Source organism: Mustela nivalis, assembly GCF_964662115.1.
Source record: "Mustela nivalis genome assembly, chromosome: 10".
NCBI lineage: Eukaryota > Metazoa > Chordata > Mammalia > Carnivora > Mustelidae > Mustela > Mustela nivalis.
Window position 1 is genome coordinate 18,512,474 of NC_139029.1, and position 26,085 is coordinate 18,538,558.

The window sequence follows — 26,085 nt, forward strand, 5'->3', positions numbered from 1 at the left end:
GTGGGTCAGATCATGTCCGAAAAGTTTACTTCCGCGCACTGAGTTTTATTTTCTTTTTTAAAGATTGTATTTATTTATTTGACATAGATCTCAAGTAGGCAGAGAGGCAGGCAGAGAGAGAGGAGGAAGCAGGCTCCCCGCTGAGCCGAAAGCCGGATGCAGGGCTCGATCCCAGGACCCCAGGACTATTACCTGCGCCGAAGGCAGAGGCTTTAACCCACTGAGCCACCCAGGTGCCCCTGGGCACTGAGTTTTAAAAGACTGCATTGGCAAACTGGAGGACTTAGCAGAAGTGGCCAACCCGGATAGCAAGGAATCTGGAACTCATGCCATGTAAGGAATGAGTGAAGGATAATGGTCTGAAAAAGGGAGGCACGGAGACAGTTCATTCTCTGAGAAAGAAATACTGAGTTCCTCCTTTGTGTGTTGGGCATATGGCAATGACCAAGTCAGAGATAATCCCTGCCGCCTTCAAAATGTATCATTTGTAGGCAAAGGCAAACTGAACAAGTCATGACAACCTTGGGGACAAATAACAGGCAGCTCTAATCTTGCCTTCAAATATTTGAAAGAATGTCATTTTGAAGAAGAAACAGACTTATTCCAGAGCAAAGGCCTGAGACTTTGGTAGAAGTTCCAGGGAAGGTGTCATTGGTTTAGCAGAACAAGCTATCTGATAACTAAAGTCAGCCCTCTTGAGGCACTGAATTCCTCCTCACTATTGAAGGTATGAAGCGATGGCTGTCGAGAATGTTCCAGAAGGAACTCTTACATTAGTGATGTAACTCTTACATTATTAGGGTTCACCCAGCTCTGTAGTCTGACTGCTTTGTGTACATTATCATGTTTAATTTTCATCATACCTTAAAAACCAGGTACTCCTGTCAGCCAGTTTTACAGTTGAGGAGACTGAGTCCCAGAGAGGTTAAGTAACTTGCCTCAGGTCACATGGATGATAAATGGTGGAGCCAGGATCCAAGGCAGGTAGTCTGGCCCCAGAGCCCAAGCTCTTCGCCACTGTGCCCTGCTCTGCTCCTTAAAAATAACAGCCCCGGCTGCCATTTGTTCATTGCTGACTTTTATCAGACAACATGTCTCCCAGATGACATCTAAGGGCCAAGAGCCAATAACATAATCCAGATGTTATTTCATAGTCCTAAAATTGGCTCTTAGAAAAATCCTGGTGGGAATGTTGATCTAGTCTTGCTGTAGTTCTGCCTCGCTGCACACAGGTGCCTCAGATGACCCCACCCTATGAGCAAGGCACTTTGGGGCTGGCAACGGCCAGGGCGCCTGGGCCCTCTCAGCTCTGGGCCGCTGGGTCAAGCTCAGCCTGTTCCTTTGGAAGCCTGAACCAGGAGTATGTTCCAGCAACATGCTACTAAACTATCCTGTCTTCCTTCCCCCTGCTTTCCCAGACTTCCCACTCCTGCTTGGTGTTCCAACCCGTTCTGTGGCCAGAATACGCATTCTGGAACCTCTGTGAGGCCATCCTGCAGTACCAGATGAACCACAGCATGCTCCAGGTAAGAAAGAGTTCAGGGCTGGTCTGACCGGATGTGATGGAAGAAGAGGTTAGCATCGACTGACCGCCTACTACTTACATGAGGCACTTGCTAATAAGCATGTTAATGAATATAGTAGCTACTCCTTGTTTACTATATTTTAGGCACTGTGAACATTTTATAGGTACTAGCTCATTTAATGCTCCCAAGATCCCAATGGCCTAGGTATCATCCGCCCCACTTGTTTAAGTGAATACAGCAAAATTCTTTTGTTAAGGATGTATAACAAATAAGAGACAGAACTGGGATTCAAGTTACATGTCTATAATCTCTTTGCACAGAAACACAGGAGACTTCTCAGAGAGACTGGCTATTCCCTCACGGTATTAAGCTAGTAAAAGATCGTAAAAGTGAAAGTATGCAAAATTCAAGCCTCTTCCAGAAGGGATTAAGAACAAAGTAGCACTGTCTTTCTATTATATAAAATATGTTCTGCCAACATTTGAAGTTCTTTCAGTTTTGATCACCACATCTGGAAACAGGTTTTAATAGGAGGCAGAGTCACCTGCATCTGATTAGAAAATTCTTGATAATAAGGGTAGTGTGCGTGGTCGTTAGTGCGTTAGATGTATTCCGGTATGTTTCTGTACTTAACCCTTCCAGCAATCCCCCAGGTTTGGTATCTGCGTTTTCCAAATCTGGAAACAGAGGGGCAGAATCACTGTCTCAACGCCACAGGCTTTTAAACCCAAAGCTTCTGCTGCTGTTTCTTGAGTCTAGAAAGACAATGACCAGAAGGAAATAATGATTTAACTCAGGGCTTCTTAATCCTCTTGGAGAATCTGATGGAAACCATAGACCATCTCCCTAGAAAAATTGCACAGATCATTCTAACACATGGCATTTTGCATAGAATTGTACTCATCACCGAAAAGATGTCAGGGGTTTACATAACCCCTGGAATCTGTCCGTGAATCCCAAGTCCAGAACTCCTGGAAAAAGTCCGTCAAATCATGAAGCTTTGGTCCTGTGCTTCATCATTAGAATATGAAGAATTGAAAGAGGGAGTTTTGTTCAAGTGAAAGGAAAAACGGCAGAGTCTCAACTATCCACCATCAGTGAGGAATTAATATCATATTTTTCCACATGACCAAAGCTCCTTTAAGAACCTGAGTTTTTTTTCTATCCCTTTTTGCTGGAAAACTTTCCAAAAATGTGTCTTGTACATAATCATCGACACCTGCTATATACCAGGCACTTGCTAATAATGATGATGGTAACTGCCATCTTAAAGCTCTTCACTGGACAGTGATGCCTGTGGAGGGTGGGACTGTTTGCCCTAAGCTAGATGGCCCCCAAATAGCTTTGGGATTTCGTGTATATTTCCACACAGCCTCCGTGGCATTTTCTACCACCATCAGTGGCTAATTTCGACAGCATCCCTCCTCCTCTTCCTATTTACTGTTTAAAATCGGCTGTAGACTAGGAAACCAGGATCATGACCTGAGCCGAAGGCAGAGGCTTGAACCCACTGAGCCACCCAGGCGCCCCTCATTTCAGGTTTCTCAGGCGCTTTCCTACCTGGCTGTCAGAGGACTTACTTTGATTCGTTGCACAAACAATACCAACTATGAGTCAAGGATTATATTAAGCATAAGATTCCTACCTTCGTGGAGCTTATCGTCTTCCTTGAGATAGTTAATAAACAAGTATATAAGAAAATTTCAGATTGTAATAAGGCAGTGAAGGAAACAGTGTGATATGCTATAAAGTAATGAAGGAACTAAGAGGTACTCAAGGAAGGCCTTTCCGTGGAAGTGGTTTTTAAGCCATGACACAAAAGATGAGAAGCAGCCAGATGTGTGAAAATCTGGCGATAAAGAATTATTCCCTACAAGAGGAGCAGTAGTGCAAGGACACTGAGGTTGTCAAGTCTGGATCTTGGAAGAACTTGCAATGAGGACTTCGTGTACAAAGAAGGGAGTGAGATGAAGCTGGGTGTGAGTTAGGCCTTTGATTATATAGGACCTTATGCGCCATGGTGACATAGCTGAAGAATTTTGATCAGAGGAATGACAGGATCTGATTTATTTTGCAACAATCATTCAGGATTTTTGCGCGGGGGGCAGCAGTCAGGGGGACCAAACTCCTACAGTGGTCCAGGTGAAAGGATGTGCCGCAAGGTTGGGGGGTGGCTGTAGGGAGGGGGAAGGCTGAGTGGACCGAGATGGGGAAAAATAAAATTTAAAACAGAAACAAATGAAAGTTAATAATACAACCCCTAGAGTAAAGAGTTAGTTCAGGTTATCTGAACATAGTTCTCGGACTATATATCTTTAGTGAGATGGACTAGAATACAAACTGAAAGGAAACTTAACCATTACTCAAGAGGTTCCCATTACTGGTAATGCTGATGATGTAATTTTGAAACTCATGGATCTTGGAGGATAAAACAAAGTGAGTACAAATATTAATCTTACTAGGAATCCAGACATGTAGGTTTTGGCCTAGATGGTTGGGAGGATGGTTCTGCTATTTCCTGGGGTGAGGGGGGACGTGTTTGAGGACAAGTGTTAAAAGTCCCATCCTGTACCTGGGAACCCTAACTGCAGACATTTACTGAGTTCTTACCACATGTCAGACATCGTTTACATGGATTCTTTATAGTGCTAGAAGGTCAATACCATGGTTATTGCCACCATTTTTAAAGTGAGGAAACCAAAGTTAAAACAGAGATGTTGACTGTCCTGAACGCCTTTTCAGGGAGCCTCTTGGGGATCCTGGCCAGGCTCTATCTACCCAGGAGTCCTCAAAGCTCTGTTTCTAGAAATCTCAGCACCTTAGCAGAAGCATTAAAGTAGATTCCAGACTAACAACATCCTCACCAGTCTGGCCTCAGACCAGAAAGCTGGTCTTTCCAGGGTGTTCCTTTTATGTACCCTGTCTCATGACCAAACTAGACTCTTTATGGTTCCTTGTTTGGGATCCTGCCTTTCAGTTTCCAACCTCCACATCTGTGTTCCCATCCCATTTCCCAACTTCCCATTGTTAAAATCGGAGCTGCTCTATCTCTAAGCCCCACACAGTGTGTCTCTGTTCCTACAGGAAGCCAGGGCAAAGGCCAGGGAGGTGACTTCTAGAGTAGCTCATTGGGCTGATCATCCCTGGTGCAGGCTAAGTGAAGCAGGGACTCAGCCACAAGTTGTTTGGGGCTAGACCTTGGTATCTGAAGGGGCCCTGGCAGTCTTCAGGTGATCACCCATCAGCTGTGGAAAATGGGGGCTGGTTAAAGGAGGAAGTATTGACTCAGATGCAGTAGGACAAAGGGAACATCAGCAGGGGAGGGATGGGTGGCAGTGCAGAGCCACTGAGCCTCGGTTACAAGCTGCAGGGATGGAGGTCCATGAGGGGTCACGGACAGATGTGAACAGTAAGTGTTTGGTCCATCTCATCTGTAAGAGTGGTGTCATAGAAGATACGTGTTCCCACCACATTCCCTTTGATGCACTTGTTAGAGATTAAACATGGGCCTGGATCAGTCGACTGTTTTATTTCTACTTTATTCTTCAGGTAGTTGCTGTCTTCTCCTTAGGAAAAGTTAAAAGCTTGAACTGTTGTCTCAGACATCCCTGACTTTGCATCATGGCGCCGCCTGCTAATCCTGCCATTCTGTGACTGGCAGTGACTTTACCCGGCACAGTATCATTTTTCTCATCCATAAAATGAGAGGAGTGGCGTCAGTAAGAATGCCTGCTTGGGGCGTCTGGGTGGCTCCATGGGTCCAGGGTCCAGCTCTTGATTTTGGCCCAGGTCTTGACCTCAGGGTCGTGAGTTCAAGCCCTGCACTGGGATCTGCACTGGGCATGGAGCCCACTTTAAAACAAAAAAGAAGGCCTGCCTCAGGTTTGTGCTAGGGTGCAGTAAGCTGATATAGCAAAAGTGCCGAGAGCCCTGCTGGAACAGAGTTTGTCTTAAGAGAATGGTGACCAGTATCGTTTCCCATCTGTGTCTCTGCGCCCTTCATCAGAGTTCTGGCTCCAGAAAAGCCGTAGGCTCGGAGCACCCTTCTCGTCCTGTCCCGGTATAGTTCCTTAGGCAAGGAGACCCTGGGTACTTCAGTACGTGGTGTTTCTGGCAGGGGTAGCTGTCTAGGCAGCCCTCCAAAATGCATCCCCTGTCCCTGGCACACTGGCTGTCGCAAATGGGGGCTTCTGGGAGGACTTGTCCCTGGCTCATGAATGTTTTGTGACCAAGTGCCCACAGCCTCTCTGCAGGCCCAGACAGTGTAGCCGAGGACTGGAGGATTTATGTTCTGGAGGGGCTGTTACATCTTGCTCCCTAATTCTGCTGAGGAGAGAACAAGAGCAGAGAGCCTTAATGCTCAGGAGAGGTCTGGATGAATAGGCCAGAGCCCCATTTCTCCAAGCAAGCTCCGTGGAGCCCTTGCACCAGGATGGCATAAGGTCTGTACAAAAAGTCTCTAAGGAAATTATTAATACCCCCACACCTGATTGGGTGTTCCACAGGGACAGTAGACAGTATGGTCAGGGAGAAGGAGATTGACTGCTAGGACTTCCTTGAGCCTGGATTGTCTGAGGCAGAGTGCCTGAGAAGATTTTGAACACGTCTGATACGTGGCAGTAGATCCAGACTATGTGGAGGCCGGACAGACGGCATTTATATGCACTGATGCCCCACACCGCCCCTACCCAGTGCAGCTTTTCCAGAGATACATTGCCCATCAATCTCTCAAGAAGCTGCCTTAGTGGAAAAACCAGTGGAACTTCTGCCTGCTGTGACCTAGGCCATGTCCCTCCCCACCCCAGCCTCAGTGTCTTTGTATAATGGGGAGCTGGGCAGAGGGTCTCAAGGAGCTCCCCTGGCTCTGTCATCCTAACAGTAAATCTGATTCCTGGCAGTTAGGGGCCGCGCTCTTCCTTGACTGCAGCCTTCCTGTCCGGCACTCGGTCTGGGGGTGCCATCAGAAGAAGCCTGAGCCTCACACAGTGACTAAGCAGCTCCATGTTTCCTACCTCTGTGGCTTGGTGCTCCCCTCCTTTCTGTCCTACCAGAACATACCTACTTAGCTCTGGCCACAAGCAGCGGTGAGGGAAGAGCAGCTGACTGTGACTAGCCAGCTGCCATGACGGCTCCCAGTTTCTCATTTTTCCTTTAAGCCACCCATTGTGCAGAGGACTCACTTTGGCCTGGTCAAGCTCTTCAGTCAGTTCTGTGTGTCTTTGCCATTATTCCCACTCCCTGGTACTCTCCTCCTCCCATATACCCCACCTTTATCCAAATCCGCTCCGTTGGTTAAAGACCAGCTCATATTCTGCCTGTCCATGAGGCGTCACTGTTCCTTGACCTTCATCAGCAACAATGTCTCTCTTCTCTGAGCTACTTGACCTTTTCTCTTGCCTCTCTGCCTTGTATTATGGGACTTTGTGTTTAGATCCATGTCCTAATTGGCCCACAAGCACATGGATTGCTGAGACGATATCCTGTACATCATAGTAAGGTCCTGTACGCAAAACCCAGGGTTCCTCCCAACCAAGGCCAGGAAGAATCCCTTCCAGCAAGATGGAGGGCCTTCACAGCAACTTCTCAAACCCTTCTAGTCTTTGTAACTCCATGTGTAAGCTCATCACCCTAGCAGAAGAGTGCCCTTGAATGCCTGGGTTTGTACAGGAGCCTAGGGAGGGATTTCCCAGATTTTCCATTTGTCATCTTTCCTTGCAGTAAACCTTTATTGCTGAAATCCTAGCAAATCACTTCCCTACTCTGACCTTCTATGTCCGTCTCCAACAGATAAAAAGTAGCTCCACTGAGAGGGTCAAGTGCTTGTGCATATGTAAGATAGTCTTTAAAGGGGGAGGACAGAGCAATCCAGGTTTACAGGCTGAGCAGGACACAAACAGGTACACATGCTACTATAAGGTAGCATGTGGTAAGGGTCATCAGGGCATAGAACGCCAAGTTAGCGGCAGAGTGTGGTTTCTTACACGTGGGATGGGTTTGGAGGAGGAGCTCTGGTGCCAAGGCTCCATGGCCAGTCAGGGTGGCATCACGTCAGGGAGGCACAGCAAGGCCTTGGTCCTGCTCCAGGGGGATTTTTCCCTCTCCAGGAGCTTCCTCCCCGCCTTCTTAAGGTCACCTGGTCAGTTGAGTATTTCACATGTACCGGGTGCCCAAGTGCCAGAGAGGAAAAGCCACACGGTCTCTGCCTCCTGGGAGTTGATGGTTTGTCTGAAGAAACACAGGCGAATGAGAAGTGTTGCCAGCAAGCACGATCCCTTCCCTGGTGTCAGAGCCGGTTCCAGGAGCCCTGGGCACTTGGGCAAGCCTTCCTGTGCTTTATTTTCTAACAGAAAAGTGGACTGTGGACACTAACACCTGTTCTACTCAGTAGAATGCAGTAAGTGGCTTAAGGGAGCCGAAGCTCTTTCTCACAATGTTACTATGAGGATCCTTTGCTGGAAGAGTCAGGTCGGTCTCCCTACAAGGAGGCAAGTCTGGAGCCAAACTTTAAAAAACAGTTGAGGGGGTTGGGACAATGGTACCCGTAGAGTGACCCTGGAAGCCAAAGGAGATGACCTAGTGACTGTGCCCCAGGCAGGAATAGAACATTTCCTGCGGCAGAGAATAGACAGTAACTTGTGAAATTGCTGTTTCCGTGTGAGAGCCTGCTAATGTGCGGGAGAGGGTTTTGCATATATTATCTCTAATCCTTAAAACCACTCTTCAAGGTAGACACAACCCCCACTTTACAGATGAAGAAATGAGGTTAGGAGAGGATTTGCCCAAAGCCACAAAGCTAGCTGGTGGGGGAACCAGAAGTCAGACCCAAATTTGCCTGGTTCTCTTCCAAGTGTAGGCCTGAGAAGAATTTCATGAAAGACAGAGGCTCCCACCTCAAACAAACCACGATGGACCCCGAGCTGCCAGGGCTGGGGCCCTTGCCTCCTGGGTACCACCCATGCACACTTCCTGATCTGGTACAGATCTGATACAGATTCACCGTTGTCCTGCTTATTAGCTTGGCCCACTGGGTGCCCCACCTCCCTGCCGCCTCCATCCCAGTTGCCCTCACACCTAAAAATGATCTCCCCACCCAATCCCCACTTTTCTCTAGCAGAAGGCCCGAGACATGTATGCGGAGGAGCGGAAGAGGCAGCAGCTGGAGAGGGACCAGGCTGCAGTGACAGAGCAGCTGCTGCGCGAGGGGCTCCTGGCCAGTGGGGACGCCCAGCTCCGACGGACACACTTGCACAAACTCGCAGCCAGACGGGAAGAGCGGGTCCAGGGCTTCCTGCAGGCCCTGGAACTCAAGCGGGCTGACTGGCTGGCACGTCTGGGCACTGCATCAGCCTGAGTGAGGCTGGCCTCCTGCCACTTTGACCTGCCCTCTGCCTCCAGGGCCCCACTCCCCTTTCTTTTCTTGGTGAAAGGCACCTCCCTCCTAATGATGAATTGTGTTTCCTTTGCTTGGCAAGGGAGCCCCAGAGGACCGGTCTGCTGGCCACAGGTACACCTTTTGCTGGCCCAGTGGCCCCTGGGGAGGGTTGAGGTGAGAGTCTCCACAAATACACTAAAGCCAGCTCCCGTCACCAGTAGGTTTGGAGAGCAGGGAGCTCCAGGTCTTCCCTGCCTGATCCTTCTGCCTCTGCCACTTCTGCCACCTCTACGTGTGCTCCAAATGCACTTTATTTTTTCACCAGCACATCCTTTAACACACAGAATTTCAGGGCAGAGGTCTCCCCCAAACCCTAGCCCTTTACCAATCCATCTTAATCTTCTACCCGACTTTCACAAAAGATTTGGCTCCACCTTGGATCCGCTGGTAAATAGCTAATAGGCAGCCAGCGTTATTTGGGCAAGGAAGGGGAGGGAGTGACAGAAAGAAAATGTGCCCATCTGCTGCTCCTCCCCCTGGGCTCTCCACCTGGGATTTGCTATTGAATCTCTACCCCCCTCCCACCGCACAGTGCTGATTGCTCACTGAAAGGCTCAGCGCCCCCAATGGCGCGCGGAAGCCAGGCGGGTGATTACAATCCAATTACCTATTGTCGACTCAGCCCACACAAGCTTTTCTCCTCCTCTTGCGGGGCATGGGGCCAGGCTCCACACCCCTGAGAGACCGCCCCGTCCATGACTACAGGGTAACAGAAGGGCCCATAGGCCCTGGTGAGTCTGATCCACCACAGGCCTCATTCCCTGGAACACGTCACAGGACCTAGAGCGTAGAAACAAGCACTTCTCCCAACTGACTGCTGTCCTCACCATCTCAGACTCTGGCCTCTTGCCGCCTGTCTCAGAGGCTTCTCTGTTGTTGACCCGGCCCCGAGTAGGCCCTGAGACGATTTATTCTCAGCATGGCGGAGTCTCACCTTGTCAGGGCCAACGCTGTCCAGCAGGGAGAGGAGGGCCAAGTTGAGGGCTGTGTCCTGTCCCTTAACGTCTCCTGGCCAGGCCTTGCTGCAGAGCTGCTGAGAGGATTAGTGCCTTTGTAGAGCTGTCTGCCTGAGCAGCTCTGCTTCAGGTGCCCGGAGCAGCAAGCACCAGCCTTTCACACCAGCCAAACACCACCGCTCTGTTCAGTCTCCCCGTTTTACTTTCTGCAAACTGTTTCCCCAGCACCTCCCTCTAGGGGAGGGGTGGGGTCTTGCAAGCAGTGCTCCTAGCAGTCTTGAAACACCTAACTTCCCTATATTCCAGTCTCCTCTTCCCCTTCCTGTGCCAGGATACCTGGCACAAGAGACCCTTGGCCATCATCCCTGCTCCCAGAAGCAGACAGAAATGCCAGACACTGCGATTGAGAAGCCAATCAATGCACCCTTTGGCAAGCCCCCTACACACACCTGGCATTCCCCACAACCAATCCCTGGCACACGGCTCCCAGAGAGCAGGTGCTGTACATTTTCCAGCTTTACAATGGGGCTGTTGACAGCCTTAATTAGGGAGGCATGAATTATGCGGCTATAATGTAGAGCCCTACAATTAAGGCGGGAATGAGGGGCTGGAGGCAACAAACGGAATCTGCCCAGTGAGCCTGACTATTGAGTCCTGTCTCCGTTCTTGTCTGACTTTCCCTAATATGACTGGGGTACAGCAGAGATGAATGAAGCTGATGTTTCTGGGTTTAGGTCCTGTATTCTGGGGGTAAGGTACACAGTGGGACAGGCAGGGGCTGAGGGACCACTACTGCCGAGGTGCAGAAGCTGCAGATAGAACTTGTGATTGCTTCCTGCCCGCAAGATTTGTACAAACCCGCTCAATCCTTGCCTCAAGAAAGTAGGTGGGACCTATGTAAATGTCCTCTCACCTGTGAGCTAGTCCCCCACTTGAGGATATTTATTGTGTTCTTGTGTTCTCCTGGGTTTCAAATAGAATTTTAAAAATTATTTCTTAGATGTAAAACTTGTCTACAAACTACAATAGAAGAACACCTGGTTTTGCCGCTGCAATTGTCTGCCCTCCCTCAGGTGCGCTTGGCTACCTCCAGGATCCCCAGCTTTGGGGGCCGTGCGAGGTGGGGGAGCCAGTGGAAGAGCCCTTTTGCCATTGCAACACCTGTTTCTTTACTTGTTTCCTAATCCCCGGTTGCTATCGTCCACCCTCCTTGTCCTCCCGCAAGTGAGAGGAAGCCAGCCTGCCAGGGTGGAAAGGAGGGATTTCGCCAGCTGCGATTGCAGCGCCCAGGCTTGGTGGCCGCGTCGGGTGGGGGCAGCTGAGCTTGATGTCTCCAGAGCGGGTGGAGCGTAGGGGGAGGGGAGTGTTAGTAGGCCTAGGCGGCTGCTCTCCATCATTCTGTGGCGGGGTTCCGAGGTCCGGGAATACAGGGACCTAAGGGAGCCACTCGACAGGCTTTGGGGTGGGGGGGCTTCGTTGGCATTTGGGGAGGCGGCTGGGAAACGGGTGCTGAAAGGACAGCTCCTACCTGCCCCATAGCACCCGAAGGGGACCTCTGCGTGTAAAGTCTCCCCCCTCGAGCCCCCACCCCACCTCGAGTGGACCGCCTTCCAGGTGAAGAGCACGAAAGGATTCCTCGGAGTGGCAGCTTGGAAGGATGCACGTCCGGCTGCGCCAAGCTGGCTTCCCCACTCTTTCCCCACTTCAGCGTCAGCCTTGGCCCTGGGAATTGGAGCCTGTGCCTCCAAGCCGCGCGCTTCCTCCCGCCTCCGGCGGCGAAGGGCGGTGCGGCCAGGCCTCGCAAGCCCTTCTTCTGGGGCCCCCAGCGGGAACAGGAAGGAAAGCGGCCGAGATGCGCCCTAAGTGTCGCATGGCTTGGAGAAGTGGGTAGCTGGGTTGCATAAGGTGGAAGGAACTTGGTAGTTTGCAAAAGCCAGCGCTTGGCGGGAGCTGTAACGCAGAGCCCGCCGAATCGCACACCCCCTCCTCGTTTACAGCCATCGACGCGCGCCTCCCCCACTGCGCCCCCACCCCCTAGGCGCGCCGCCGTCTCGCGCGCCCTCCCCCCCGTACCCCCCTCCTCACTCCCTCCAGAGGAGGTGAGTTTAAACCCCGCCCACGTGACCCCAGCTGGGCCAATGAGCGGCGGCGGGAGGTGAAATCCGGTTCTAACCGGTCCGGGGCTCCCAGCGCTATAAAAACTTTATAAACCCCCCGGAGCCCGAGCAGTGTGAAGAAGAAGAGGCGAGAACGACCCCCGGACCGGCCAAAGCCCGCGCGCCGCTGCATCCCTGCGTCCAGCGCTTACGTCCCGCCGCCGTCGCCACCATGCCCAAGAGAAAGGTACGTGGCGCGAGGGCCCCAGGCGCTGGGCTGCCGCTGCCGCTACCGCTGCTGCCGCCGCCGCCGCTTCCCCGGCTTCGGGACGCGAGAATCGGCGCCGGGCTGGAGCAGGCTCGGACGCCTTGCACAGGAGCTCGAGACGGTGTCAGGCTGCCCCGGGCTAACCCTGCGCGGCTCGGCTGCCCGCGGGCGCCAGAGGCCATATTGGAGGAGCGGCGGCCGCGGCGGGAGGAGCCATGTTGGCGGCTGTTTATCCCGCTCCCCTCGGGTTTGCCGTGCCCGCCCCGCGCCCCCTCCCCCATCGCCATGCCCCCTCCCCTCCCCGCGGGCGGGCAATTCAAACCCGAAAGGGCGGGAAGGCGGCGCTCAGGCTTGGCGGGCGGGGGAGCGCGCTGCCGCCAAAAAACCGCCGCCGTGAGGGGGCGGGGCCCGTGTCCCTTGGGGCGGGGCTTCACTGTGTGGCCCCGCCTCCGCCCACGGCCCGGGCGCACGAGACTCGCGCCGGTGCGCGCCGCTGCCGCCTACGAGTTCCCCCGGCTGCGCGCGCCTCCAGTCTCCCGCCCTCGACGGCTGCCATGGTAACGGCGCCCGGGCCCCGCCTCCGGAGGGGTTTGTTTGCACCATCTGCAGCTGTTGCTTCTGCTTGGCGCCGCGGCGCGGGCTGCGCTCCTCCGAGCTCCAGTTTAGCGCGCGCTGCCCGGGGCGGCTCCAGGCCTGCTGGGGCTCGGACACCCGCTTTTCCTGCGCGCTTTGGACCATCTCGGGCATGAGGCTTGCGCAGTGGAGCAGTAAGATTGCTGAGCATTCAGGACATTTTCATAGGAGCGGGGGATGCTAAAACTGGAAGATTTGTATGTCTTGGAAAAGTTGTGTGCAAGACTTCCCCCTTCAGTTTTTTTCCTTAGGACTGTTACGCTTAGTGAGTCCGTAAGCATTGCCTTCGAAGCTACAACTTTCTTAGGTTTTGTTTGTCTTTTACAGGCTGAGGGGGATGCTAAAGGAGATAAAGCCAAGGTGAAGGACGAGGTGAGTCTTAAACAGCTTTGGGACTCCTTTGCTGGTAATTAATCACACCTCTAGTCCGGAATTTCCCTATGCTCTCTGCGCTTCCTATAGTCTAGACCGAACTGATAACAAAATTTTTTACCTTTTGGTTTTTAATTGTCCTGTTTCTATTTTTTTTTTTCTTTTAATAGCCACAGAGAAGATCTGCAAGGTTATCTGCTGTAAGTGTTCTGCTATTAAACTATGTTTATCCCTGAAACTGAAAAGTATTAAAAATTCCCTTTGTTTCTCGTGGGCTATGGTTAGTGGCAGCTTTTGAATGAACTACTGTCTTGTGGGCTCTCACCTGATTGATACTTGCTGGTTCTGAAATTCAGGTGGCTTGTGACCAAAGTGGGACACCTTGGCATATTACTTAAATGGGTTCCTGGAGATTGGAAACTCCTAACGGAAAGCCAGCCCCAGAGGCTTTAGGAAATAAGAGAAACTTATGTGCCAGTAGTACTGTGATTTGGAGGTAGATTGTTTCTTTGGCCCATCATACTAATATTCTATTTTTCTTTTCCTGAAATAAAAGAAACCTGCTCCTCCAAAGCCAGAGCCCAAGCCTAAAAAGGCCCCTGCAAAGGTGAGTGGAACTAAAAGACTAGGATGCTCCTCGGAGTTGCTGCGGCTTCCCACATTGCTGGCAGTTCTGCTGTCTAACAGTTTCATCCATTGACACAGACTTGATATGAGAAAGTTATTTGAACTGGGCTTTAAAAGTTATATTGGAATTGATCATTTTCGCAGGATGAGGCCTGTCCTTCAGTGTCCTAATTCAGCAGACTGATGACCCTGTTAATGGACATTCTAACTTGTTTTGATAGCTTGCCTTATTTATCCCTGACATTTTGTAGTACTGGTTTTCTAATCAAGAACTTTATCAAGATAAAAATAACGGGGCAACAGGGTTCTGGGCGGGGGAGTCCCCAGTTTACAAGAGATTGTACATAATAAACCTGAGTATTCAAGGCACTGTTTCTTCTATTTTTTACACTCAAAAACTTGTATACTGAAGACCACAGCAGATGATAATTTGGTCTTGTTTTGATCCATTTTTATCAATGGGGGAGGGTTTATAGTCTGTGGGTGTTATCTTTGATAAACCTGTGTCGTACAGAACTTTGCAGATCATACCCTGCTCAGGCAAAATTTGAGGAAACTGCTTTTTTTTTTTCTTTTCTTTTCTCTTCTTTTTTTTCTCCCTTCTCCTTTTTAGAAGGGAGAGAAGGTACCCAAAGGGAAAAAGGGGAAAGCTGATGCCAGCAAGGATGGGAATAACCCTGCAGAAAACGGAGATGCCAAAACAGACCAGGTACAACAGCTGTCCGACTTTGTGGAGCCGGCTCTGAGTCAGTTACCAATTCCAGAAGCTTCTTTTATCTTTCTCCTGCTCCTGTATTGCCCCAAGTGTGCTTTTCAGCCCAGAGTTTGCTTGTGGTTTTTCCATGAGCTTACATTCTGGAATCCTAAAGTCTCTGCTGTCCAATAAGGGGTACTGTTGTGTGAGCTCCGTGGTGAGCTCACGCTACACCATAGTGTTTTCAAGCTGAGGATAAACTCCTCTTCTGATGTAAATGTGCTCCCTTGCCCAGTTGTCCAGTGAGGTCCAGAGGGAAGGTTACCAAGTTCTCAAAACAAGGACTGAGTCTGGAAGGATCTAAAATCTGAACTTGGGTGTGGGTGCAGTTGTAGTGCTAGTGATGGGATATGAATGAAAGTCATGTCAAATCTGTAGGTGGTGACATTGTATTGATCTTCTTCTTCTAGGCACAGAAAGCTGAAGGTGCTGGAGATGCCAAGTGAAGGGTGTGCATTTTTGATAACTGTGTACTTCTGGTGACTGTACAGTTTGAAATACTATTTTTTATCAAGTTTTATAAAAATGCAGAATTTTGTTTTACTTTTTTTTTTTTTTTTTTTTTTTTTTTAAGCTATGTTGTTAGCACACAGAACACTTCATTGTTGTTTTGGGGGAAGGGCATATGTCACTAATAGAATATCTCTGAAGCTAAATTGACACAAGGGGAAAACACCTTCCCCTCCTAGTTTTGAGAAACTTCCTCTTGGCTCCCAGGAGGAGGGGTTCCTTGCCGTTGACTCACATGAGCCGCCTGGGTACAAACCCCTTGGTGGTATGGAAAAAACTAAAATTCAGTTTTTATGTCCTCTTCTCCCTCTCTGCCTTCAACATAGACTTGACTCCCTTAAACCCAGAGACCTGTTGGAACCTGACCCCCAAGACATGGTTCCCAGTATGTCAGGCAATCTGGACTTGACAAAGTGTCACCACTGAGATGGCGTCCCTCAAAAGAGTTCCTTTTTTAGCTCGTGGATCTTCAGATGGATAATCCTGCCATTTTCATTTCATTTCCTGAAAGTCAGGGTCGGCTTGTGAAAAGTTGTTAAACAACATGCTAAATGTGAACTGTCCGCCCTCACTCTAAACGTCCCTGCTCCGAGCATCACATGAAGACTGCATTGGGTTTTATAGTGGCTTTCTGATTTTGGTAGTCCATTGAAGAAGGGAGTTTGAAAGTTGTTGTATACTGTTAACGATTGTCTGCCCATGTCCTGCCTGAAATACCATGATTGTTTATGAAAAGTATCTTTAATAAAGCTGGATACAGTTTGGCTTGGATGCTGCCTCTAATCTTTTCCCAGGAGTGGGGGAGCCTGGTTTCTCCAGGTCTCTTGGCACAGGACGCATTCTGGTGTGAGGTGTAGAGGTTTTCCGGTCCAGCCGTTCTGGTCTCGTACGGCTGTAGAACACAGTGCTAGGCGCAACCAGGAAAGATCCCTGGAGCGGACTGCTGGTGGAGGCCGGGAGCAGAGGAGCGATTTCTGTACTTGGTTGTGCAGCATTACGTGAAGTGTATTTCTCAAGGCAGAGTTTGGGTAGGTCTAGGTTTTGGCCTGGTAGTGAGAAGAGCAGAAGAGCCTTTCCACTTCATTCACATTTAAAATCTCCCTAAAACTAGAAAATTAGTAGGACCAACTATAGTCCTTGTGTCCGGAAAAAGTGCTTCTGTGTCTATACAATCAGCCATAGACGTCTAAGACCAACGGGCACTCTGTTCTTAAGACAGACATAGAAGTCTTCTGTGAATTGATTACATTCTTGTCCTTGCTCGTGAACTGCTCTAACTGCAAACCAGAGCTGTTAATGGGGACTCTGATTGCTTCCGTTAAGAGACCCTGCAGTGAACCCCCTTTCCTCCAGAGGAAGGAGCAAGAAGTTAGCTCTTGGGGAAATAGAGCTTGTAATAAATCGATGCTTGCAATTGGAATGTGCTTTCACAAGTCACCTCTATTGTTTGGGAGAAATAAAGCAAAGTGGAGATTAAAAAAAAAATACATTGCTTTGTTTATCCCCTTGGAAAGGTAGCACTAGTCTATGAAGCACTTTCTTGATCATTTATTTCTAGTCTTCGGTTTTGAGACAATTGTGTAATGCAAGTGTTAACACCCTTTTTATGAGTGAGGAAATGAGCTCAGATGAAGAAACTGGATCAGGGTCCCCTGTACAAGAGTGAGTAGCAAAGTCAGGGTTCAGACTCCCAGCTTTATTAAAAAATAACCTCTGACTTCTGTTTGGGGGCACCTTTTGGAGAATTTGTCCACTTAGGCAACTTGCAGCCGCTTGCTTTCTCTGTTGGTGAAATCGTTCTAAATTGTACACCTAGTTTTTACTCTGAGGGAGGTGTCCTCTGCGGAGGGGACGTTACTGCTGTCAGGGAGACAGCAGCTTGGTATTGGAGCAGAAGTTGCAGAGTTGGAGGAAGCCACAGCTGGGGTTGCTTTAATCACTGTGGGACTTCAGATTCAGTCAGATGTGTTCAGCTGTGGACCATGCTAGGCCCTCAGCCCAAGCCTCTTAATTTTTGTGTCAAAAATTTGGTGTTTAGTCCCATTTTACAGTTAAAACGCGAAGTGACTGGCTGACGTTAAACCCAGTAGTAACCCTTTATTCCTGTTCCTTAGGAATTAGGATAAGTAGGGTGAGCTTGAATTTCGTTTTTCCTTCATGGGAAATACTTGCTGAGTGGACTAGCCCTGGACAATGAGAGTACCTGGGCTTACTTACATACCAGGAACCCAATCTTGAGAACACATGGTGAAGCTGTTTCAGCCAGCTGTAGTCAGGCTCCGTGCCAGCCCTGTCCCAGTCTCCAAGCCCATTTTATCCCATCTCTGGGGAGCAGTCACCATAACCTGGACTAGATAGAATGGGTGCTTTGGGCTCTAAGTAAAAGAAAATGGCTTACAAGGAGGAAGACCAATCTCCCTAAATGAAGTTTTGAGCTCAGGTAGTTCTAAGTACCCAGCTGGTTCTTTCCAATTTTTGTGCCCTGTTGGCTGTGGCATATTATCCAGCCACCCCACCTCCCCCAGGTCTGCTGCTCCAGGCCTCAGCTCCACACTCTGGTGTCCAGAGGCAGAAGACTGGTTTCTCCTGAAGATTACCCAGAAGCCTCTCAGCAACCCAGGTTTCTTTGGGCAGACCTGGACCACCTGCCTGCCCCTAAACCAATCCTGGCGAGAGGGATGAAACCGCAGATTCTGCTTCGGATTGGCCAGAACTGCTGGAATTAACTGGGGGGCGGGGGAGAGATGACAGAAGAGGACAGGTGCCACAAGTGGCCAGCCGCCGCCCGGGCTCAGGGCCCGTGCTGTCTCCAGGCTTCCCCAGGACTGGCCTCACTGCATTTGCTGAGCAGAAGCCCAAAGTTGAACTAGAAATTCATTAGGAATTCACCATTTTAAAGCATGCAATTCGGTGGTTTTTAGAATATTCACAAGGTTGTGCAACAACACTATATAATTGAAGAATGTTCCATCACTCAAAAAAGAAACCCCAGACTTGGCAGTCATTCCCTGTTACCTCTTCTGGCCTAGGCAACTGCGAATCTATTTCGTCTCTCTGGATTGGCCTATTCTGGACAATTCTATAAAGTGTAGGCTTGTGACTGGCTTGGAAGCACGAGGTTCTCAAGGTTCACGGTGTTCTAGTGCGTGCTCGATCCCTTTTGTCAAATACTCCCTTTTACAGGTAAACTCTTAACGCTTTTGGAAAGTTCACATTATGCCACTTTGCTTTTACAAAAGACCTATTAAAAAAAAAAAATTGAAAAAAGAGCAGCACTGAGCCATACCTGAGTCCAGGCAGCGCTCCCCGCTGAGCTGCGGGGGTGGCCCCTCCAGGTTCCCTTCCCACTGTCTACACTCCAGACCAAAGCACCAGAACACCCTTGAACTGCGTGAGCGTAGTGCCTTAGCGCAGTAGCAGCGCATCAGTCTCATAATCTGAACTGCGTGAGCATCCGTGCTGTATCTCGATTTATTTTGTGTATACGTTAGCAAGCATGTTCTCAGGTCTCAGACCAGCCGGAGAGGTGTTTCTGGGGTCCAGGAAAACTCACAAATGTGTCCATCTGTATGAGTGGGGATTTGTTCGGTCTGTGAGTTCATGGGGGAGCTCTGCTTTCTGGATAGTGGGGCAGACCGGTAGCAGAGTTTGTTTATTCATTGATCAGTTGAGAGTATTTGGGTTGTTTCCACTTGAGGGCTGTTTTGACGCCTTCTCTACCGAGAACACACTGTTGGCATGGAGCAACGTTTTCAGCTCTTGCAGATCTATACCTTGGAGTAGGATTGCGGGATCTTGAGGCTCCGCCACTCCCCGAGGAGCTGCGGGGCCGTGTTGGGACAGCAGCTGCACCGGGTTCCACTCCCAGCAGCCCCAGTGCACGAGGGTTTCAATTTCTCCACATCTCATCAACACACATTTTCCCATTTCTTTTTTTATTACAGGCATCTGGGTGGGTAGGCAATGATCTTTCAGTGCGGATTTGTGTTTTCCTCGTCCTAGGACGCCTAGTTGAGCATCTTTCCATGTTTAATGAACCTTTGTATATCTTTATTTTTTTTTTTTAAGTATTCAAATCCTTTGCCTATTTTTTTGATAAGTAAACTCTACGCCTAACATGGGGCTTGAACTCCCAACCCCAAGATCAAGAGGCCCACAGAGCCTGGAGAAAACCGGAGACTGAGCTAGCCAGGCACCCCTCTTGCTTATGTTTTAATTGGGCTATTTATCTTGTTATTGGTACAGTGCGGGAGTGCTTTATGTATTCTGGGTATTAGATTCTTACCAGATTTAAGATTGGCAGATGTTTTCTCCCATTCTCTGGGTTTTCTTCATTTACTTGTTACACAACAGTTTTTAGTTTTGGTGAAGTCCAGTTTACTCAATTTTTTATTGCTTATTTTTTATGTGTCCTGTCTAAATCCATTGCCCAGTCCAGGGTCATAAAGGTTTATACTGGTGTCTCCTAAGAGTTCTGAATAATTTTAACTCTTAATTTGAGGTCTTTAAAACATTTTAAGTTAATTTTTATATACAGTGTGAGATAAGGCTCAAGTATTCCCCTCTTTTTAAAAACTGTTCTAGACCTCTCTGGGGCCTGCCAGTTCCTAAGATACTATTTGTCTGGTTGACCTCGTCTCGAGTCCCTTCTCTGCAGTTTCTCCCTGTGACGTCATCCAGTGACACACAGTTTTTCACCCCTGCCCACATCTCTCTCGAGTTCAGTATTTCCACCAAGCTCCTGTGTGGTCCCACCCTGATGGGCCGCAGGCACCCCAAGTCAGCGTGACGGGGTGGGACTCCTCATGTGCTTCACAACCCCACCTCCCTACTTTTCCTGAGCTTAGTAAACCAGCACCTGTTCTGTTCCTCAAGCAAGAGACCTGAAAGATAGCCCAGATACCTTCGTTCCTCCCCATCATCACAAGTTTCCAGGGACCGCCTAAATCACGAGGACTTGACTTTGGAAATTCTTGTTTTTCATGTCATGGAAAATTTCAGTTAGGGGCGTGTGGGCGACTCAATCAGTTAAGCATCTGACTCTTCAGCTCAGGTCATGATCTCAGGGTGGTGAGATGGAGCCCTGCGTCAGGCCCCTCACTCAGTGGGGAGTCTGCTTCTCTCCCTCTGCCATTCCCACCACGTGTACTCTAGCTCTCTTTAAAATAAATCTTCCAAGAAAAAAAAAAAGAAAAAATCCAACCCTCAAATATGTGCAAAAGTAGACTGAGCAAGACCCCACGTACCTATCACATAGTTTCAGCAATTATCAACTCGTAGCTAAGTTCGCTTAATTTATACCACTGGCTCCTCTCCCTTACCATAACGGAACACACCATTCCACCCACAAATAGGGACTTCGTAGAAAACATAATACCATTAGCATACCCAAATAACATTAATTCCTTAGTATTATGAAGTCTTCAAACTCTCGAATTTCTAACTGGGTGTCTTTTTGCTTTTTTTCTTAGTAATGTATTTGTTTGAATGAGCATCTCTGTATTGCAAATGGTTGGCATATTTCTTGTCTCTTGGCATCTGTAAGTTCCCTCCATCTCTCTCCCAGTCTGGATTTTGCTCTTCTGCCTCCATGGTGTCATTTCACAGGTTTCTTTATCCTTTGTATTTCCTGCTAAATAGGAGTAGATCTGGATGTGTGATTGGATTCAGATTTAGTGGTAAGAAAACCGCACAGCAGCGTGTGCTGGAGACGCATCACACCTGGTTGTCTCTAGATACTGTGGCCCTTGAAGCTCAGTTCCTAGATTGATTAATTCATCAAGGGTTGCAAAATGAGGACCCTCTAATTCTACCATCCCTTCTTCACATAATGCCCAAAATACCAGCGTGAAGAGAAACTTCTTGACTCATCTGCTCTTCGGTTAGCTGGAATTAGAGTTCGTATCAGAAAAAGGATAAATGCCCAAATCTTTGGCCAGTTTCCAAAATAACGAGCTGGGTTTACTAGCATCCTCCATTCGAAAGTGACCAGTAGGTGGTTTTTTAATGTTGTTAGCTTCATGGTCATTGAATTAAACATTTTATATGTTTCAGTTCATTGTAGTTTAATTACACTTAATGATGCTCAAACTGTTCTTTCTGCCCAGTGGGGGGGCCTCAAGTGCCTGCCGAGTCCTTTTGATAACAACCCTTTTGATGGTAGCGTGTGGTAACTCCCCTCCTAACTACTATGATAGGCTATTCCACATTTAGGTTGTACATTTCCTGCTCCAGACCTGGGGTGATCTATTTCCAGGAAAAAAAAAAAAAAAAAAAAAAAAATCCTAGTTCCGTTTAGTGGTGAATAGCATTGCAACACCAAAATCAAGGTTCTAGAAGGTCTACTGCTTTATTGGTCATTATTTAGGGCCTTTGGTAGACGAAGTTAGGACACGGTTTCTTTTCTTTTCTTTCTTTCTTTCTTCTTTTTTTTTTTTTTTTTGACATGGCTTTTTCTTAAGATAAAACACATCTGTACTTTGCATTCAAGTTCAAGACTTAAGAGACTTTTTTTTTTTTAAGATTTTATTCATTTATTTGACAGACAGAGATCACAAGTAGGCAGAGAGGTAGACAGAGAGAGAGAGGGGGAAGCAGGCTCTCCACTGAGCAGAGCGCCCGGATGCGGGGCTCGATCCCAGGACCGTAAGAGCATGACCTGAACCGAGGCTTTAACCCACTGAGCCACCCAGGCTCCCCTTAAGAGACTTTTCTTAACTCTTGTATCTTCCATCTGTATATTTTCCCCCAACATAAGAATCCCGATTCTCATCTGTACCCTGAGTTATGAAATAGATAATCACAGTTACTCAGTTGTTAAATTCCATATCACACAACAGTATCAGAATAACGAAAGGGAGTTTAAGGTTTTGTTTGTAGTTCTTTGTTTTGGTAATATTTCCTGAGACACAGCTAGTTGGTTCACGGTGTTTCCAGTTTACTGTGGTTCCTCTGTGTGGCTTGCTACTCACTGAATGCGCATTTACATTAACCTGTTTTATGTATTTTTCCATTTTTTAAGAATTTCTCGGGTTGGGACTCCTGGGTGGCTCAGTTGGTTAAGCCACTGCCTTCGGCTCAGGTCATGATCCCCGAGTCCCTGGATCGAGTCCCGCATCAGGCTCCCAGCTCCACAGGAAGTCTGCTTCTCCCTCTGACCTTCTCCCCTGTCATGCTCTCTCTCTAATTCTCTCTCTCTCTTTCAAATGGATAAATAAAATTAAAAAAAAAAAAAAAAGAATTTCTCGGTCTGCCCTCCCAGCACACAGACTAGAATTGGAACAACCCAGAGAAGATTAACACAGGCGCCGCGGGGGGAGGATGCCACGCAGATGTGGGAGGGGCTCCATGCCCCCTGCGGCGCTCAGTGGGTTACCGCAGAGGGAACGATGAACCAAAGCACCATGTGCGGTATTGAATAAGGAAATGATGAAATGTCACGATAAAAATATTCCTGTAAAGCCGTCTATGACATGTGAGCAAAGTGGAGTTACACCTGGAAATGTATATGCAGATCCATCCTTTCTACGTGTCTCGGACATGAGAAAATGTCAACTTGTATTTCCTTATAGAATTTAAAAAAAAATTCTCCTAGTTTAATACATTAAATAGTTAGAGTTCCAAGTCTTAATCTACAAAACAAGATCTCTTCAAGTCTAATTTCTGTTCCTATGTCCTCCACCTTATTCCCTCCCTTCCCATTTAGTGACTTTTTATTTATTTATTTATTTATTTATTTATTTATTTATTTATTTGACAGAGAGAGATTACAAGTAGGCAGAGAGGTAGGCAGAAAGAGAGAGGAGGAAGCAGGCTCCCTGCTGAGCAGAGAGCCCGATGTGGGACTCGATCCCAGGACCCTGAGATCATGACCTGAGCTGGAGGCAGCGGCTTAACCCACTGAGCCACCCAGGCGCCCCCATTTAGTGACCTTTTAAATTTGATTTAATTATTCCAATCTTCTTTTTTAATTTAAACAGATGAATATGTTATTGTTCCCCTTTCTTACATAAAGTGAGCATCTAGGGGTGCCTGGGGGGTGTGGTCAATTGGGCGTCCAACTCTTGGATTCCACCCTGTGATCTGAGGGAGGTGGGACCAAGCTCCCCATGGGGCTCGCCGGTGGAGTCTACTTAAGACTCACCCTCCCTCTGCTCCTCCCCTCTGCCCCACCACCACCCCACACTCACTCACCCTCTCTCTCAAATAAATCTTTAAATAAATTAAAAAAAAAAACATACATTTCTCCATCTTGCATGTCACTTAACAGTATATCCTGGGGGCACCTGGGTGGCTCAGTCAGTTAAGCATCTGATTCTTGATTTCGGCTCAGATCACTGTCTTGGGGGTGTGAGGCTGAGCCCCACAACAGTCTGCTTGAGCTGCTGTCCCTCTGCCCCACCCCCAGTTTGCACATGCTCTCTCCTTCCCTCAGATAAAATCTTAGGAAAAAACAAAAGCCAATATATTGTAGAAATCCATTGTAGAGGCTCCTCAGTTCTACAGCAGCATAAAATGGTAAATATGTTTGGCCTCGATCCATCATAGTGTTTTCTGTTATATTTACATGTATCCCAAGTCTTTTATATATAGTCCTGTTGTCTATTCTTTCCTCCTTTCACTTTTCTTTTTTTAAACTTTTTTTTTCATTTGGGAGAGAGCAAGAGCACAAGCAGGGGAGTGGGTTAGGGGAGAGAGAGAAGCAGACTCCACACTGAGCAGGGATCCGTACGTGGGGCTCGATCCCAGGACCCTGGGATCATGACCTGAGCCAAAGGCAGACACTTAACCAAAGGAGCCACCCAGGCGCCCCCTCTTTTCATTTTTCTTTTAGCTGTTTGTTTTTGATATTCTGAAAGGTGTGTTTTTGTCCTGTGGTTAACTTTTTATTACTGCCTTTTAGAAGAACCTTCCCCTCTTCCAGCCTCACTGAGATTTCCAGCCCACTGAGCCAACCTCTCTGCACCTTTTCTGCACCAGTCACCTCTTCTCTCCTGTCTCCACTTTCCTTCCTGGGCTCAGATTTCACTGCCCAGCTCTAAGCACACCCCATCCACTCCAGCCCGGCTCTCCCTCGCAGCCCGGCAGCTACCTCCACCCAAGCAGCTGAACCTGCCAACCACGCTGACCCGATGCCCCTCATAGTTAGGGCCGCACTTCAAGTGGGCCCTGACACTGCCAAGCTCTCCTGCCACAGTTCTCTGAAATAGTCACCTTTTCTCACGCGGAAAGCCTGCTTCTCACCCTGGTCTCCTCTCCCGTCTCCAACACCCTCTTCAATGACTTCAGTGACTCAAACTTTAGTCACAGAAGATGGAGTCAGAGCCGAGGGACTTCATCGTCCCCTTCCTCTGCTCCCTGCTTGCAGAGCAGTGGGCCCACACCCCTCATCCCCCACTGTGGGGGGATCCCCTCTCTTCTCTACGGCCGAGTCTTCGACTTGTGGTCTGGTTCCATCCCTCTTAGCTCCGAGACTCAATCCGGGCAGCCGTCCCCTCTTCCTCTTGCATTATCCGTCTTTTCCCTGCTGGCTCATTCCCACCCGCAGACACCCAAAGCATCCTACCTTGGCCCTCTTGAGCCCCTGCCCCATTTCTCTGCTCCCCTTTATGGCAGAGCTCCCCAAAGCTCCCCATCACCAGTCCCAACCCTCCATTCTCTCCTCAGCCCACTCAGATGAGGAGGCCTTTGCTCCCACCACCCGTTAAACAGGCCATTGTGTGTTTCCGCCTCATCCAAGTTTCTGCCTCGTCTCTCCCTCCTCTGTTCAAACAACCTCTTTTCTTAAGTGACCACGACCAGTAGTCTGACTTCAGATACCATGGATGTGACAGGGATGCAAACTCTGATCCTCAGATAGAACCTCCCCAGCTAGAGCCAGGCTTAGATCACTTAGTAGACTTCACGCATTGAACACAGGCAGAAAATTCATTTTCCTCACAAAGTAACTCCCCCCCACACACCATCCAAGCTTTCCCCATCTAAGTAAACAGCACCATCATCCCCCCAAACCTTAACTTCCCCCTCTCCCCCACACTCCATTATCAAACCATCAGTAAATCCTATTGGCTCAATTTTCTTTCTTTCTTTTTTTTTTTTTAAGATTGTATTTATTTATTTGACAGACAGAGATCACAAGTAGGCAGAGAGGCAGTCAGAGAGAGAGAGAGGAGGAAGCAGGCTCCCTGCTGAGCAGAGAGCCTGATGCGGGGCTCAATCCCATGGGATCATGACCTGAGCCGAAGGCAGAGGCTTTAACCCACTGTTGGCTCAATTTTCTTAAATCTGCTTTGGACCCAACTAGATGCCACGGTCCGCATGATCCCGCCTGCAGTGGACACGAAGTCTGTGGCTTCCCACAGATTTCTCAGCTGCTTCATTAGTGCTCCCTGTTGGATCCCACCCTACACCAAGTCCCCCTCCGTTTTCGATTCTGGATGAAAAACCACTCCAAGGGGCCATGAGATCTGACTTCCTCAGAGGCCGCCAATGCCTAGGTGATTCAGTCCAGAACTGTGGAGACATTAGCTCCCCCGCAGCAAATATCGAAAAGGAGGAAATGGTAGGTGGAAAGGGAGGGAACTGGGCTAACTGCCTCCTTTTCTCCAAAATTCCTCCCTTCAGCTCTTCCAGAAAAGGGTCTGTGCTCATTATTACATTTGCTCAGTGCTCAGCGGTGCCTCTCTGCGCTTGCTGGGAAGCAGTAGCCTGGACGGCTCACTGCTTCGTCTCTTCCTCCCCCGCGCCCCCCACCCCGCGCTCCCTGGGCCTGCATCTTCCCGATAAAGGACCAGCGCTTGGACCCATTTTTCAGCCTCTTTCTTTCTTTCTCTTTCTTTTCTTTTCTTTTTTTTCTCTTTCTTTCTTTCTCTCTTTCCTTCCTTCCTTCCTTCAAGATTTTATTTGAGAGAG

General features: G+C 48.7%; 2 protein-coding genes across 4 annotated transcripts in view; both read left to right on the forward strand.

Annotated features, from left to right (window-relative positions):
• DHDDS (dehydrodolichyl diphosphate synthase subunit) overlaps positions 1-10,906 on the forward strand; it is a 31,272-nt gene extending 20,366 nt beyond the window's left edge. Inside the window, exons 7-8 of one of the 3 annotated variants that reach the window (XM_082684910.1) lie at positions 1,419-1,526; positions 8,638-10,906. In XM_082684910.1, coding sequence (XP_082541036.1) covers positions 1,419-1,526; positions 8,638-8,877 — 348 coding nt within the window. In that variant the 3' untranslated portion in view covers positions 8,878-10,906. Of the gene's footprint in view, positions 1-1,418; positions 1,527-1,846; positions 2,007-8,637 lie in introns of those variants that run through there. The other 2 variants (XM_082684911.1, XM_082684912.1) reach the window with 2 other exon arrangements.
• A 552-nt stretch (positions 10,907-11,458) lies between these two features.
• On the forward strand, positions 11,459-22,411 carry HMGN2 (high mobility group nucleosomal binding domain 2). Its single transcript, XM_082684947.1, has 7 exons — positions 11,459-12,257; positions 13,239-13,283; positions 13,454-13,483; positions 13,840-13,890; positions 14,524-14,619; positions 15,075-15,113; positions 22,196-22,411. The coding sequence occupies exons 1-6, from the start codon at positions 12,243-12,245 to the stop codon at positions 15,108-15,110; spliced, it is 273 nt and encodes a 90-aa protein (XP_082541073.1). The 5' UTR covers positions 11,459-12,242; the 3' UTR covers positions 15,111-15,113; positions 22,196-22,411.
• The last annotated feature ends 3,674 nt before the right edge of the window (positions 22,412-26,085 follow it).